At 38.9% G+C, this 17,106-nt stretch overlaps 1 protein-coding gene across 9 annotated transcripts in view; it reads left to right on the top strand.

The window, feature by feature from the left end:
- The window catches only part of shroom2a (shroom family member 2a), a 53,887-nt gene that overhangs the window by 32,820 nt on the left and 3,961 nt on the right, over positions 1-17,106 (top strand). The window contains exons 1-9 of one of the 9 annotated variants that reach the window (XM_077198727.1): positions 396-569; positions 6,623-6,724; positions 7,299-7,316; positions 7,707-7,826; positions 8,017-10,561; positions 10,942-11,021; positions 14,249-14,272; positions 14,989-15,567; positions 16,232-16,798. In XM_077198727.1, coding sequence (XP_077054842.1) covers positions 6,627-6,724; positions 7,299-7,316; positions 7,707-7,826; positions 8,017-10,561; positions 10,942-11,021; positions 14,249-14,272; positions 14,989-15,567; positions 16,232-16,798 — 4,031 coding nt within the window. In that variant the 5' untranslated portion in view covers positions 396-569; positions 6,623-6,626. Of the gene's footprint in view, positions 1-395; positions 570-832; positions 1,013-3,247; positions 3,756-6,622; positions 6,725-7,298; positions 7,317-7,706; positions 7,827-8,016; positions 10,562-10,941; positions 11,022-12,925; positions 12,970-14,248; positions 14,273-14,988; positions 15,568-16,231; positions 16,799-17,106 lie in introns of those variants that run through there. The other 8 variants (XM_077198729.1, XM_077198734.1, XM_077198730.1 and 5 more) reach the window with 8 other exon arrangements.

The following is a 17,106-nucleotide window of genomic DNA, read 5'->3' as shown; positions in this document are numbered from 1 at the left end:
AAAAACGATGTGTCTATGCGTCTGCCCAATAGAGTAAAGTAGCTGTGTGGCTTTAATGACAAGAGCTGTGTCACTCTGGCTTCAGAATCCAATTATAACTAGTAAATCTCTCCTATGGCATTAACTAAAAGAGGATGACTTGAACTTGATCACCGAAGCAGGGGTGTAGTCAAGACATCTGCATATGATGTATAGAGGTGGTCAGTGATCCAGTATAACTGCTTTCTTTCTTTCTTAATTTCACAACCTAACATTCGGATTAGCGTCACCTAAATACCAAAGTGGTTTTTAATTTGCAATTTCATGTGGTGCTAATCGTTGATTCACCCTTTTCTAAAATTATTTGTGGAATGGTCCATTGGCAAGGTGAGTTGACACCCATGGGTTAAACACATTTCATTAGCATTAGAGGAAGAGCTGCTGTTTTCACAAGTACTTTAAGGAAATATAATCTAACACGGATAACCACAGCGATGGGAACTGGTCTTTAAAGCGAAGCATATATAATGACTGAATCGAACCAGATGCTGCAGTGGGCTCAGACCTTTTGATATACAGGTGGTGTTGAGGTATGTAAAGTGTTGAAATGCTCTCTTACTTATCCAGTTTTTTAGTTATCAATGTCTAGATTTCATGATTTAGTGAATGACGAAGTACAATATTTCCCTATTTTAATGCACAAGTCAAGATTGAAACAAATTATTGAGAAACCTTGCAGATTTTTTTTCAGTGATTTTATTTATTTATTAAAGAAAGAAAAATAAGCTTTTTGTGGACATGAAGTCATATTTTAACTGCAGTTGGCTTGGCTTTACAGGAAGCAGCATCATCAGTTGTTTGGACAAGCTACCTACAGTGCTATGGTGATGAGATCCCTCTGAATCTCTGTTCCTTTATTTTGGTTGCTATGACACCTGTTACATCACCAGCCTGTGAAAGTGAAAGGTACATGGGAAAGGTGGTGCTGAGGGATTTATCTGCCTGATTCTAGCTAAGTCGGTAGGGGATCTGGGTATGGTTTCAACACTTTTAGTGTAACAAGAAGTTAGTTTTGGTCCCAGTCTCAACACAAAGTAGCTACATCTTTCTGCTACAAATATGTGCCATTGTAAAATTGCTGATTAAAAATGTGATTCATTTATGCATTGTGATTTTTTTCTTAAACAATTCTTGGTTGATCCATTCATTAAATTCATGATATAAATTTTCTGATGCATAATGAAATCAAAATTGCAATTAAGTGCAACTTTTTCAGAATTTTTCAAGTCTGGTGATTAAAATGTAAGAATATCAGGGCTAATCAAAATAATACACTGGATTCACAAATTACAACTTTTTCACAGCTTTTAATGTTGCTTAATGCTTAATTGCAAGTAAGAAGTATTAGTTATTGTAGATATTCCCTATGTGCAACAGATTTAGACACTAGATGGGATATTTGATGTGCTTTTTTATACTCAAGACAAGGAGGACTTTTTATTGTAAATTCAACATAGAAGAAATAGGAACATACAAACACTTCTACATCCAACTATCAAACCAAAGTTCATTAGGAAGGAATTACAAAAGAGTTATTAAAAGAGAAAGTAAAGTAAATAAAGCAAGCAAGCAATTAAGCTAAGAGAGGTTGTAATGTGCTTTTGTATGATTCAGTTTTTAAACAAATATATAATTTTTTCCAAAATTATGTAAATACTGGGTTTTTTCTTCTATGAATGTAATGATAGTTGTTTATTAGACATTCAGTCTAGGTCTGTGATCAGATGTCGATCTACAGGTCATATTACGTCTCTTGGAATGTAAAACTTGGTGCACAGAAGGCTCTAAGTGTCCTGTGCTGATTGTTTCCAAGAAATGTTGGCATGGAGCACTGAATTGAGAGTCCTTTGCTCACCTTCTAAGTCTGATTACTGTGCACCTTTCTTACTTCTTACACTGTTAGCTGAGGTTAGTTCAAGGGCATCCTTAATCACATCAACATGCAGGAAACCTGGTGTAAGCAAATCATTCATTTCTTGCTCAGCCCTAATAGTAACACATAGTATGTGTAAGTTTGAGGAATGCTTTATGCTGATATATCTTAGTACCGTTCACCCAAACAAAAGAGACGCGGCTGTGAACCCAGCGGGGGGCTAGACGGCTATTGGTTCTTTGGCTGGTATGACATGCAGCCCAGGAATGTGCCTGTCATTACAGGCACCTCACGGTTGGCCTCTCCTAGCCCTGTATTAGCGGCTGATTGAGATGCGTTCTAAAGAAGGCCTTTGTGCAGACACTCAACAGCCAAACGAATAACTGACTCCCATTCAGCCAAAACTTTCTCATTGTGTCCAATATTACATTGAACGAAGTGCAGTTTCCATTAGAGAGGACAAAGACAGATGGATCAGATAATATCTTGTTGGACTTAGCGCTTAACATCTCTCCTTAAACACTTATTCTTGTCTCCTTGAAAACAAACAAATGGCTAGATGGTTTCCAAATGGTTTCGCACTCTGCAATAAGATCTTTTAAAATTTACAAATCTTTTTGCCTGCCTTACCTTTTTGAGGCAGCAAGAAAAATGCAACCTTTATGGGAACGTTAATGCCTAGGAATGGACTCCTGTCTGGAATGCAGGGATGAGAAGACGCCTTACAATAGATCATTGTGAAAGATTTCGTAAAAGCCCGCCCATCAGGCATAAGCCAAAACAATTCTTCTGTAATCTTCTTGCCTGTCACCAGACCACTTGTTTTGATGCCAAGAAAAGTTTTAATCAAGCTCAAAACTTTGTAGTTCAAGCTCTAATCACAGTCAAGCTTCACTCTTGAGAGTGTGCAATTTGCAAAACTAAAAGGTTTGAGATTTGAGATCTCTAACCTTGCTCTAACCAGATATCCTTTGTCAGAACTGGAGTGATCTACCAGTCACATGATCCGTTTCGGGGGTTGGGAGGGTTTATGGCTTGAGTTCAACGGTCATGGTTACGTCTAGTGCCTTCAGTGAGTGGGAATCGAAAAAATCTGGTGTCATGTAGTCCAGAGCCACTACTTAATATTCAGTGCTGGACCAATCGGTTTATAGAAATAAATGCTTTTCTGATCTGTTCATGATTTAATAAAACCCCTTTTCTTTTAAAGTGTAATTCTGTTGTTCTTTGTCTTTCTTTGGTTTTGCTCCACTTGACAAACCAGTACACTTAAGACTTTACAAAAATCAACCTGTTGCCATAGTAATAGAAGAAACAGAGGACCGCTGCACAATAGGGGTTCAACGAGAGCATTTGGCCCTCTCGTTTGCTCATTAGCATACTATCCCTGAGCCAATAAGGAGACCGAAGCTGTTAGATTGCTTCAAGGAGACTGGCTATGACAACAGCCCCCTCCTCATTCCCTCCCCCCTTACTTCCCGGGGTAAAATCACCATAATCCCTGTTGAGATCTGCCCTGACTGCAACAGTCACACAGGCATTGGAAGTAGATATGAGAGTGTGTGTGCTAAGGCTCGTATGATCAGATCTCTACATGGGGTTCCTCAAGGATACCTTTTTCTGTACTCTTTCATATGGAAGACGTGGATGGTTGAAAAGACTCGCACTGCGGTCTGGGACCGGCCGTCTATGGAGGGCCCTTTGTCCTGGCCTGTCTTTGATGTGAATGTGGAATGCACTGCCTGGGGAGTCCACTGGCGCAAACCCGGACTCTCTGTACCATTTCATCCTTCAAAGCGTCTCAAGTCTGTTTGGCAAACTTGCTTGCTTGAGGGATTGTTTGGTGAGTTTAGAAGTTTACATCTTGCTGTCTGTTTTCATCTGCTGTCTGTGTCTCTCACCTGTTGTTGTTCCTTTGCTTCTGTTTATCTTAGTATCTATTTAGTCTTGTCTTATTTTACTGTTTTTGAAATCTAAGCTTTGGTGCAGCTTGTCCCTCAGATGACTCAGGCCATGTATAAAGAGTAGATGGTATGTTAAAATTCGACCTCATTAAACCTGTTGCATCATTATCTTTGCAAACCAAAATCAACCTTTGATGGTTTTCAAACACTATTAGACCCTATATATATATATATATATATATATATAGCTATATAGCTTTTTGTGTAGGTGTAGATGTAGGTGGCTTTTTAAGATTTTTTTATGTTGGTTTGGCCTGTGAATAAGATTTGAATGTTAACTCTTTACCCAAGCTGATTTGCATCGGAGCTTTTGATTGGTTGTTGTCTTTTCAGAAGTGATTTCTTCGTTTTTGAACATGCCTTGGTCTGAAAACATTGGTGGGGGACTTTCCCCTCCGAACCCCCTCCTTGGCCTCCATTCCGCCTGGGCGCCGCTAATTCAGACCACTGGCATATCTGTGCTAGACCAGCTGTAGCCCTGACAATACATCTAATAAAGAGAGTGTCATTAGCATCTGAATAGCCAGCACCATGTGTGGCGAGCACATACACACTTGAAACTTTTACACGGGAACAGACAGCATCATTGAGAGAGAGCAGAGGGTGTCTTTTGGCCACTCTGCTCATAATTTGCTGTTTAATCTGTTCTGTTATCTTTTAAACCTGTGACATTGGACATACATGGACATCTTTGTTTTAGACAATATCAGTTTGGTTAGCCAAATGTGGTTTAAACAAATGTTTTGGGGTCAAGGATATTTGGGTTAGCAATAGCATAGTTGTTTTTATATTCAAAGAATGTCTCTTAATGTTTACTGGCTAGAAGGTGACTGGCACTTGACCTCATGGTCTAATGGAGTAGCACTGCATGTCTTGATTGGCTGTTATTCTAACCACTCCGGTCTAATGGAGTCTCACAGACTTGGGTTTTAGACTGTTGGAAAATCTCGAAGATTGCTTTCTGTTTTTACAATCCTATCACTAAACTGAACAAATGAATTTCAGAAACGACAGGAATGTTTTGACTTTCAAAACTTAAAGGTCACAGGTCAGGTGTGGGTGGACTCTTTAGTTTGGGGAGATACTGAGGAATGTTTCATGCTAAACTCACTGATGCAAAGCATGTGGCATGAAGGTTTTGAACATCTCATTCACAGATCCTGGAAAGAGGTTGCGATATTTTATTAATTAATCTTTTACTTACTAAATCCTTTCTCTTAAATCTTTTTCTCACTTTTACACTTTTATTTTATGGCATACCTTGTCACTTGGAATGGAGAGAGACTCAATAGTAATTTGGTAGTGTTAAACATTAACCACAAGATGTCTCCCTATGTCCACTATTCACGCCAAGTGATTGATTGTGTGCAAGTTGCAGATCTCTGTGGCCTGTTGCATGAATCCAGTTGTAATAGCTACTTAGGTAAGTTTGAGATTAGCTTGAGCAAACTCATTTTTTTGGGGCTCAAGAAGGTGGATTGGTTTTTAGCAGGTTTCATCGTATAGTAGAAGTAGTTTTACTTAGACAGATATGGAGATGCAAGACCATTTAATGGCTTAAACGTTAGAAGCAATATCTTAAAGTGAATACGTGATGCCACGGGTATAATTCATATTATATATATATATATATATATGTAATTATGTATAAATCATAATATATGAATTGTAATTATGTATAAATCATAATATATTTGTATACTTATTATTAATTTACAATTAATATTAAACTTTGCTTTAAAATTAATATAAATATTTATATATAAATGCAAGCTTTAATATTTCTGACACCTATTAAACAGATTAAGTTTACGTGTATTCTTGAGCCCTTTGTGAAACTATATAAATTATAAGGCCTATTTGTTTGATTCACTTTCATTGATATAGTCAGATACTTTCTTTCAGCTGCCTACTCAAACTTTCGCTGCAGCAGCAGTGTTTATTCCTGCCATGTAAATGCATTTAATTTCATGATATTTCATAAATATGATCTTTTAATCTTTAGAAGAGAATTAAATTGCGTGGCTAACTCGCAAAAAGTGAATCAAACTGACGCTCTCCATGTACCGTGTGATTGGCTGTTTGCCACAAGTGTAAAACTTTCAGGTACACACCTGCCTCAGAATTAATTGTAAACTATGGATTCAATCTGAGTTAACAGATAACGTTTATACCGAGCGTTGTGAGCCTGTTTAACCTGATCTAAACCAGGTTGGATTTTTTTGGGATTTGTCAACTCTGAACCTACTCTAAAACCAAACGTTTTTTTCAGCTAGCTTCATACAACAGGCCTATGGTCAGTATGTTACAGTATGGGCATGATGAGAGGGAAACTAATCTGTTTTGTTTTTCCCTAGGATTTTGTCTTTTTAAACTCTCTCAGAGCTGGCACTGGTGTTTTTCTGAATGACCTTATGGTTTCATTTGGATTGTCTGTTTTGCCAGTGTATTTTCATGCAGTATAACATCTTAATTATAACATCTTAAATATAACATTTTGTGGTTGTTTTGTCTGAATTGGTTATGTTTTTTATGCAGGGCTATATTTGTGTTTGTGTTCTTGCATATAATGATTGACTAATTACAGACGGTGTTGTGGCCAATGCTAGTATGTCTGTATTTTTCCCATCAAAGAGATGGCATTTTTTTATGTCTCCATTTGAAATACAGCACTAGAGTCCCTGTCAAACTTTTCTGAACTCGGAGATTCAGACTGTGTGTCCCTCCCCCTTTTAACTCCCTTCAGGAAAATGAAAATGGTGGATATTGTAGCACAGAAAATGCCATCAGAGAGCGACGTGCATATGGCCCGGAACTTTCTCACGAAGATTTTACGAAGTTCCATGAGGTATCGTATCAATGTTCTCCACAAGAAAACCCACTTCCTTTCCTGTACCACCCAGTCTAGTAATGATGATCTACAATCATATTCCTTCCATGGCCTTGTGATATCATCCATCAGAAGTTCAAATTTCCATCCATTAGTTTCATTCTTCATTCAGGGTTCCCACGATCATGAAAAGCTTGGACATATCATTGGATTTTTAAATTGTGATTTCCAGGCCCGGAAATTCATAAGAATTGGTGAACTCTCCTAAATGAACTAAAAATAATGAAAATTTCTCTAAAATATTATTTGTTTAAAAATTGCTCTTTATGAGTGTAATCTCAAAGTATTTTTTTTTAATCCTTATCCAGTTGGTATTATTGGTCATTGGTCAAAGTTGTGGGAATCCTGTTCATTAGTTCTTGCTGTATTTTTTTGAGTTTCATCTGCATCAGTTTAAATACGTATGCACTAAACAGTTGGTGTCTTAAGGACAATGTATTTGACTTCTTACAAGATCCTCTGTTTAATTGTTGTGGTGGGTAACAGATCAATAACAATTACATATTTATCTATTTTACTTCATGCATCTCAGAAAGAACCGATTTAAAGGGTATGTTAAATGTGGTATGAGTGTTGAGAGAGTGGACTTGTGGTTTACAGAAATTTAATTTGGCGTTTGCAGTTTTTTTACTCTTTTATATGTGGTTGACTATCGAAATACTTTGTGTTGATGGTGAATGACTGTAACATCACCATGCTACTAGCCAGGCAATTTTTCTGTCTCTTGCCATGATCATTATACTACTCCCATAATCATCTACCATGTTTTGACACTCTTCTGTCCTACAGAATAGTTGTAGTGGTGCTTGATGTGTGCTCTGTGTTTGCCATTCGTTTTACAGCTGTTAACAAGAAACATTTTATTGCCTTGTTTTCTAATTTTCCTTTTCTGCTCTACCTATTTCTCTGTCCTTCTTTATTCCCCACTTGCTGCCCACAGGAGAAATGAACCCTTGAGCAGACCTCACTCATGGCATGCTACCAAGTTCAACGAGAGCCATTCCGAAGCCAAAACCCAGTCCACACCCTCACCAGGCTGGCAAACAAGATATGATGCAAGGTAATTGAAGAGGCAGAAGATAATTTGTTTCTGTCCATATTGCTTTTTAGTAAATTATTAGTAATGAAGGCCTCTATTTTTCCTTTTTAAATATACATTGAATTGAACAAATTCTTCAAATTGTTTACTGCAGTTGCATTTGCTAGTTTATACAGCCTAAGCACTCTTTACACATGTTTATTTTTCTTAGCTCATTCTCCTCTGAACTCTCAACCGACTGGGAGCAAACAAATCTACAGAGAGTATCTGATCAGTTCAGCTCTTTGGGGAGTATGGACAGCCTAGAGCATAGCTCTCATCCTTATCCACCTGGCTGTCTTTCTCCAAGCAAATCCAACAATAACAGCATTGAACATTTGGGTGGTGGTAAACGAGACTCTGCATACAGCTCCTTTTCTACAAGCTCAGGAACCCCAGATTACACACTGTCTAAAAGTAACGCTGCATCCACTGAAAACATGCTGTACAAAATTAATCAGTGGGACTCAAGTGGCAGGCCCAGCAATGGCAGGTATAGCCAAAACATAAACGAAGGAGTACGACAAGATGAGAAGCTCGGATACTTGCAGCATCTCTCAAGTACAGGTAGCCATGAGATCCCAAGACCCGAAGAACAGCCAGGCACTCGGCATTCAAGCTCTGGAAGAGTTAGTATTGGACCTGTCTGGCATGTCCCAGATATGAAGAAAAACATGGTATCCTCTACCCCACCTCCCACTCCACCGACACGCAGTGATAGTTTTGCAGCCACCAAGGTTCATGAGAAGGGTCTGATCACAGGCACCTCTGAGGGCCTTGGTGTTCATGCCCAGTTAAAGCCTCAGGTGAAAGCATTACAAAAGGCTGGAGAAAACTATGAAAGCGCACAAAGGTCTCACCAAGTCATCGAGACAGTTCTTGAGGGTCAACGCAATTTTAACTTGCCATCCAAAAATGATTCTTCAAATCCTTGCATTTCATCCAATGTCCATCATCAGTATCCCAACCGTATGTCGTCAGACAAGACATACTCCCTATCAACCACAGATGTCAGAGATAGACATCCATCTTATGCCCATGTTCCACACCACCCACGTCAGTACAGCAACGAGGGCACTTTCCACGCTCAAACTAGGACAGTGCCAGCACTGAATCCTCCATTCAGTGGCTACTTTAGCAGTATGCAGGAGCTGCCCACAAACAACCATATGCAACTCAACAGCCAGAATCAAGCTAGAAGGCCAGCTGCATCACTTTGCGGTCTTTTTGGAGTTACCTCCCACCATGTCACTCAGGGTATGACACAGGTTTCTTTAGTGAGAGTTGATGACTCTAAAGCTTCTGTAGTCTCAGAAATGTCACACAGTGGACGGGACAGGATGTCCATAGGTTCTCAAGGAGGAACTAAAGACCGCTATTTCTCTCCTCAGTCACAGCACCATGATATAGATCATAAAGACAATAATGCCTCCTTCAAACAAAGTGACAACCACAATCGCATTTTCTCTGCACCATGTAATCCCTTGAATATGCCTGATTCAACAAAACCTTCTGAGCTGAGGGGGAGCCAAAAGCAACACTATATGTCTAGCTCAGATGAGCATTCTGGTAGTTATCCCCACAGTAAGCAACCTGAGCACAGGAGAAATGCTGGCCATCTCCATCTTAAAGAATACTCACAACAACCTCATCCTACTAAAAGCGAGTCAAAGATATGTCCCCAGAAAACACCTATGCTGTATTCTCTGGCCCATGAGCGCAATGAAATGGATGACTGTCAAGATGAGATCAACAGTGGAAGTGCACAACAGGAAGCCCTTGACAGTCAGAGCGGCAAACAGGCAAGACGGAGTGACCGTTTTGCCACCACCTTGCGCAACGAGATCCAGATAAGAAGGGCCCAGCTTCAAAAGAGTCGAAGCGCAGCCACTTTAGAAAGTCCGGTTGAAGCTTTAGAAGAGGCTGCTGTATGGAAGACTACTACTCCTTCCTCAGATGGTGGCCTATCTAGCTCTTATAAAGACCATCTGAAAGAAGCCCAGGCCAGAGTCCTCCAGGCTACATCTTTTAGGCGAAAAGACCTAGAGCCAGTATTGTTCGAGCATACAGGCACTGAGGGTTCTAATTGGAAGGACACACCTCCACTTCCAAGTGTCACTGAGATCCCACCTAGCAAACCCACCTCAGGGAGTAATCAGGTGCTTCGCATTGGTAGCCGCAAGCGTTTTTCTGCAGAAAAGAGAGTTCGGTCTTTTTCTGAGCCAGATAAAATTCATGAAGTAGGTGCTAATGAGCGCTCCCCTGTGCCTGACAATGCTGTACCCTTAGAAAATCAGCACAGATTCTTTGAAACGACATTAAAAGCAGCTTTCTCTAAGCCTATGCCAAAGCAAAACCTGCAGATATCTGAAGACAACAGACTGTCAAAACTTGGAGGCTTGCATTATTCTGCAAAGAGTGACACGGCAGGGTGGAGTAACAGTGAAAGCTCAACCCCCATTGAACACCACCTTTTTGAAGGTCAGGATGGCCCTCTCTCAGTGAAACAGCAAGCCATGCTAGAACAACAGCGACTTGGTACCTTTGCAGAGTATGAAGCCAAATGGAACACCCAGAGGAAGACGACCGAACCAAGGGTCTCTGGACGATACCACTCTGCTGATAACATCCTAGATACTGGAAATGAGGGACAGAGTAAGCCCACCTGTGTGCATGAAAGATCTAGATCCTCCCCTTCTGCTGAATTCTATGGACAGGTTAGTTATCTTATATTTAATGAAGCCCCACATTTTTCAGTGTTTTAATTCTGTTGTTATATCTAATTGGTGAAAACTATTTGTAAAAACATGTACTGTCAGAGTTTGTTTTTATTTAGAAACTATCATAAAGCAAAAGTTACTGGTGTCTCACATAGAGCTTCAATGAATGATAGCAATATAAAGGTTGGAACTTAGTCAAACATTAAACTAAGTACAAAAAGTCACACCCTCAGACCAGGAAAGTTGCAAGTAAGATCGCATATCATGTCAACAGACCAAGCCAATAATTAGGATAGAAAAGTCTTAAAAAGTTTACAGTAGAGATATATTAATACATGAACAAGGAGTTTGAGTTTTATGTGTTCTATTCCTCCCAGAAACTTGCAGTTCAAGAAAAGTCAGCTGACTATTCCAAACCTGAGAAAATTCTCTTGGAACAGGATAAGAATAGTACAAGGTAGGTGCTGAAATGTTATTTTTCCATTGTTTTGTTAGTAGTTTAAAGGGTAAAAAGATAATGCATTATTTTAGCATGCTGATTATCAAAGTACTTTTGTGAGTCATGATGTTCATGATACTCCTGGGCATGTTTGAATTTAAATCAGACAACTTATCTCTTTGTAATGGAAATTATACAGATGCCAACAGTCCTGGCTGAGATTGTGTCAGTGTGTCAGTGAAACTATTCCAGTGCTAATGGCTCTGATCTTGGCCTTGTTGCGAACAGAAATCCACTGTTGGGCCATCAGTCAACCCTCGCTGGGTCAAAGATAAACAGTAGACTCTTTATTATCCTCGCAGTCTTGGGATTTAGCCCAGATGTGACAGCACTGCTATTCTCACTGACTGGGCTTTGTGTTACAAGGAGATGGTTTTGAGGTGTAGGCATGCGAGTTTGAAATAGGAAGTGTCTAATCAGTCCATTCATAATAAGACCAAAGAGTAAAATAGCATCTTAAATGTCATTTTTGCTCTTCCTATTTCTTCAGTGTTTTTTTGTTTTTTTACAGATGTTTTGCCCTCTTTCAGTCTTTTTTACGCTGTGCAAAGATAAGACTATTCAAAATGTTTTTTACTGTGCATTTACATTATAGTAGGTATTGCATTTTATCCTGAAAGAATCATGAATGGTAGCTCTGTACTCTGCTAAGAACAAACTTGATCCAATTCATAATGCAGAAAGTTCAGAAAATTTAAAACCATCTGGATGAAGAATAGAGGGCTTGTATGTATATTTTGCCCTTGAATAATGTATTAAATTGGCACAGAAAGGAAGTAGCATCAGCTGAGATGGTATGGATTGCTGCGCATAAAATTACCTCCAGTTATCTTTTTTTCCAGATTTGAAATCATATATTTTCTTGTGTAGCATGTTAAGTTGATCCTGCAATCTCTCACTTACTTTATAGTGTATAAAACACAACATGAAAGCAAATGTGTCCTTTGAAGATCCAGCTTAAGTATTGTATAATGTATAGCTGGCTGTCATTTTTGGTGGGGCTCCAGTAGTGTGAGGTTAAATTGGATATTTACTCTCAATGTTTAGATGTAAATTAGATGCATTCTGAAGTTTTAGTTTGACTCTTTCTGCCAAAGCAACAAATATACATTTCTAATGTCACAAACAGCTCCCAGTTAGGTGTGAAACAGATAATCTACCTATTTTATATATATATATATATATATATATATATATATATATATATATATATATGTATATATATATATATATATATATATATATATATATTTTACCTATCTTACATACTATCGTTCTCCTCTTATATATATATATATATATATATATATATATATACACACACACATCTCAACCACGGGTTTCTCCAGGTCATTATCTTAGACTTCTATGTGTAGACACAAGGAGTGGCAAACTTGAATAAGCAAGTTACCGACAAACATCCATCATCCAAAGCCTTGTAAATTGCCCCCTATGAAAGGTTTTGTCACGATTCTTGCTTTTAATTAAGGTGCTGTGGAGAGCAAACTATGAATTATACCATAGACCTACATCTTCACTTCATAGCCCTATGAGTTTTCTTAGAAATCATTGTTTAAATGTCAAACTTCCTGTCTCCCACCCAATGATTTCATTTATGTGCAGACACGCACGACTCCATTATAAAAAGCTAAAGTTCTAGCTAAAAAGTCCTATCTAGAAGGATTATTCACTCCAGTAAGTGCTATTGACAGACTTCTAATGTTAGAAACCCTTTTGCTACTGTTAGTACTATTGTTTATTTATTAGTATATCTAGTGTGGAGTAAATCCATTTGGAAACCATTCAATTGAGCTACAAGCATTTTAGCCCCACCCAGATGAGATTACATATGTTCAGGGCTACAGGAAGCACCTGTCGCTGAGATGAGAACTCGCAATCATCAGAGGTGAGCGCTGCTTCTCATACAGTCAAGTTTCATGTTTAATGCAAGGATTTGTATTTAGCCATTTTATAGCAACTTTAAGTTGTATATGGCCAGCAGCAGGAGTACTTGGATTATGGACTTTTCTGCTTGAAGATTTTCTGAGGTTTGAGTCCTTCTGGGTCTGTAAGATTAAATTTAAGTGGTGTTAATGTTTTCTCAGTTTTGAGACCTCAGTTAAAAATGATGTCTTCATTCTGTTTTCACTCGATAAGTAAATGCAGGTCAATGTTTTTAAGTAAAATGCACAGTAAACAAGGAAAACATTTCTGGTACTGGTAGAACATGTTTGTTGTACACACTTTTATCAAACAAGGGAAGTTAGCAAGAGACTGTATTTGATTAAAGGTGGGGTGCTGTGGACAAAAGCTTACATGGTATTACAGCTGAGACGTTCTGCATGCCAGTTCATGCTCAAGATCAAATGCATGTGTTAGACACTGTATAGTATCAGAAAGAGACTGCATCCCACTTGAATGCTACCAATGCATGCATGCTGTACTAATGACTTCTGCAAAGAAGGTATGTATTAGATCAAATGAATGACTCTTAAAGCACATACTCTGTATTTCTTCATCTTACATTTTCTTAATCATTTTTTCTGCACTTGCTTTACTTTGTATACTTATGTTCAAAAGGTTAAGGTCAGTAAGATTGTTTACTTTTAAAATGAATACTTTTGTTTAGTAAGGTTACATTTAATTGTTTAATAGTGACTACATTGTTACACAAATATATTTCAAATAAATACTGTTTTTAATATTTCTATTCATCATAGAATCCAGAAAAAACAAGCAGCTGTTAAACTGCTTTCAACATTGATAATAAGAAATGCATAATATGCACCAAATCAGCATTTTAGAACGATTTCTGAATCAGGATCATGTGACTGATTCAGGATCATGTGAGCAGTTATGGCTGCTGAAAAATCACCTTTGGCATCAGAGGAATAAATTACATTTTAAATTGATCAAACTAGAACATTTTAATTTTAAGATTTTTAAAATTCAAGTAATATTTTCACATTATTGTTTTTGCTTTATTTTTGATCAAATAAACTAAGCCTAGGGTAGCATAAGAGACCTTTCAAAAACGTAAAAAAAAAAAAACAATTCTTACGTCCCCAAACTTTTGAACAATAATGTATGTCTCTAGCCACTCTACTACTACTCGATACTTCTTTGCATTTCCTTACTTCCTTACTCAGTCAAAATCTCTTTCTGTCTTTTTCTTTGGAGCACAGCCACTGGTTCTATACACCCAACAGGTAATTCAATATACTATAAAGTATGTGTGAGTAGAAATTGTGGGTGTCTTTCTGTGCAGTTAGATTTTTAAATTGGTATAATTCAGTTGCAAACATCAACTGTAGGAGTGGGTGGTATCACTATAAACCATACAGTAGAATCTCAATCACTTGACACCTTTCTAATGTTGCATGGTATAAATATATACCATCAGACCAGACATTCCCAATCTGTTATAGGTGTCTTGCTAATCCTGTAAATAATTTAATATCTTTAAGTTACTTTCATAGAGTGTTGTTATATTAGTGAGTTTTCTCTTTCCCAAGCTATTGTATTTAAGATATTCAAACAAGAGCCATTTTATCTCGTCTTGCCCTCTATATATGTGAGTAGACAAGGAAGAGAGTAAAAACATAAACGAAAACAATCAGGGGAAGGGAAAAGCGTTCTCTTTGCCAATTGCTGTAGGGGAAAGATCATTCTTTCTCCACAGCATGACAGGCTTGTGGGAACAGAAATATGCTGGGTATGACAGCCAGCCTGGGAGTTACCATGGAGAGATGGTGAAATGTGGGAGAAATGTCTGCCTGCCTATCGATTTACTCTGAACACAGTGAGGCTTTGTGGACCAAAAAGGACAAATACATTTAGAGTCTGAGCCTTTGACAAATCATCTATAGTTTGTATTGGTGTATTGAGAATTTTACTTCAAATTATTTCTCTTTTGTTTTCTTAGGTTTAATAAAAAAGGATACAGTGAACTCTTATGCAAAGAGAAACCAGAAGCACCTCCTTCAGCTTTGACTGAAGACCTGGAGGGAAAGACTTTAGATCCTCCATCCAGTCATCACGAACCTGCACTGCATTCCTCTGACCATAGCACTCAGAGTGAACCATCAGCCCTCTCCAAAAACAAGAGCTCTGTTCTCTTGCCCCATCTGGAGAAGTACAAATTCCCTGAGGGTACACCTCCTCTTAGCAATTTTCTGGAGGTCCAGCCTGGATCACAAGGAGGAGTCTTGGCCTCACTCTCTCCTGTCAACAATCAAAGCTCCGCCTCAGTTTCAGCCCCCGTTCCCTGGAAAGGGTTGGACCATAGCAAAGGGCGAATCGGGGAGGAGGAGCTTCAACAAGAGCTTGTGCCTCCTCCCTTTCCACCTCCTCCCCCTCCTGCTGTCCTGCCCACCCAACAAACCACTGGCCCTACCCAGCCCACCATGGAGGGGCAGCGTTCGCCCTCGCCCCAGTTTGCTCCCCAGAGGCTGACTGACAAGCCCCCTGTCCCTGTCTCCATACAGGATGAAGCTCCTGGAAGGTAAGACTTTCTGTATTTAGAGTTAAATTCTGCCGTTTAGGAAATCTTTCAGGTCTGTGTTGGAATTCAGGGAGATTTCCACTGGCAAACCACAGCTGGGCTCCTCTCAGCTGCGATCCTTAAAACCATCACTGGAAACTCTCCCTACAGCCCAGTAATTTAATGACAGTGCTTCTCTGACTGTTTCTTTATTGTATTCATGCACATACAAGGGGCTTATTCATATGTGCCCGTACTGCAGATTGTCCATGTGTACTGCAGTTCTTCAGATCAGTCATAAGAAGAATACCACATAGCCTCAACTGAAAAATATAATTTCAGGGGCTTTATTTTTGCTGTTTTTGGGATCTGTAGTACTCTTACAGTAGACGCCTCTTAAAAAGTCTGGAGAAGGCAAAGGTTTTGAGCTGGGCAAAAGGGTTTCAGTGAAGTACAGTATGATATATGGATTTGGTCACATGAACTGACAAAGATAGTTTCCTCCTTGTTTTCCTGTGTGCAAAGCCTTCTAGCCTGAAGTAAAAAAATTTCATGTGTTTTCACAAAGATTAGACCCATGAAAATAGTTTGTACTGCCCTTGTGCTTATGCTTTTGCCTAGTTACCTTTATGTTGCATCTTGTGTTCACCAACACATTTCTATTTTCACCATTGTTGTTTACCAGGATGGATAGAGTTAAAGATGAGAACACATCGGTGAAGAAAGTGCCCATTAAGATTGTCCACTCAGAAAGTTACACTGAAAAAGAAAGTCGACAGTATCTCGACCTGCCCAGTGAGACCCCTGTCAGCTCACAAGAATCTGGAGTAACTCATCTTCAGAGCTTGGGGAACCCGGATCAGTCATACTCTCTGTTCTGTACCTACACCAGGCAAAAGGACCAGGGGCCAGAAACAAGAGACGCAGATATGGGCCTTCTGAAAGACCAGGGCCCACAAACCAATGTGAACCCGGTATTCTGTGAGCAGACAAGCCCTTCATTAGATCAAAGCAACAACGGATTGTCTTCCCATCCCTTGCAGTCAGAGGACGACGAAAAAAGAAAGGAGCTGGCTAGAGACATAATGGTTAAGGACAAGTCCCTAGTGGACATTTTAGACCAGAGTAAGATGAAGACCACTATGGATCTGATGGAGGGTATTTTCCCTCAGGGAGAGCTGCTACTGGAGGAGGCCCAACAGCGCAGAAAAGCTGCACCTAAACAGCTTTCCCCTCGTAACTCTGTTGAGAAGTCAGTATTTCTTACTTGTGAACTTACTATATTCCCATTTCTTACCTCATTAAGGCACCAACTCACTGTGCCAAGTTTGTAGTTCATTATTTATTCCAGGAATTTAACCTTAATACCCTTAAGAAGGAAGTTTTCTGCTGTTCTGTTTATTCCTTTTTTAAATCAGGAAGTCAGGGTTGTTTTGACCCCTACGCATGTGGTTCTGATAAAAAAGAATTCCTAAGAATGGCATTTCGTGAAAATTGTAGCTTGCCCAGTTCTCTTTTCTCATTCAAGTTATGATTTATAAGCATGATTAATGTTTCTTG

The sequence above is a fragment of the Siphateles boraxobius genome, unplaced genomic scaffold, assembly GCF_051911475.1.
Source record: "Siphateles boraxobius isolate OS27281-9 unplaced genomic scaffold, OSU_SipBor_1 41, whole genome shotgun sequence".
Lineage (NCBI taxonomy): Eukaryota > Metazoa > Chordata > Actinopteri > Cypriniformes > Leuciscidae > Siphateles > Siphateles boraxobius.
Note: the sequence above shows the minus strand (reverse complement) of the source record. Positions and strands in the feature narration are given on the sequence as shown.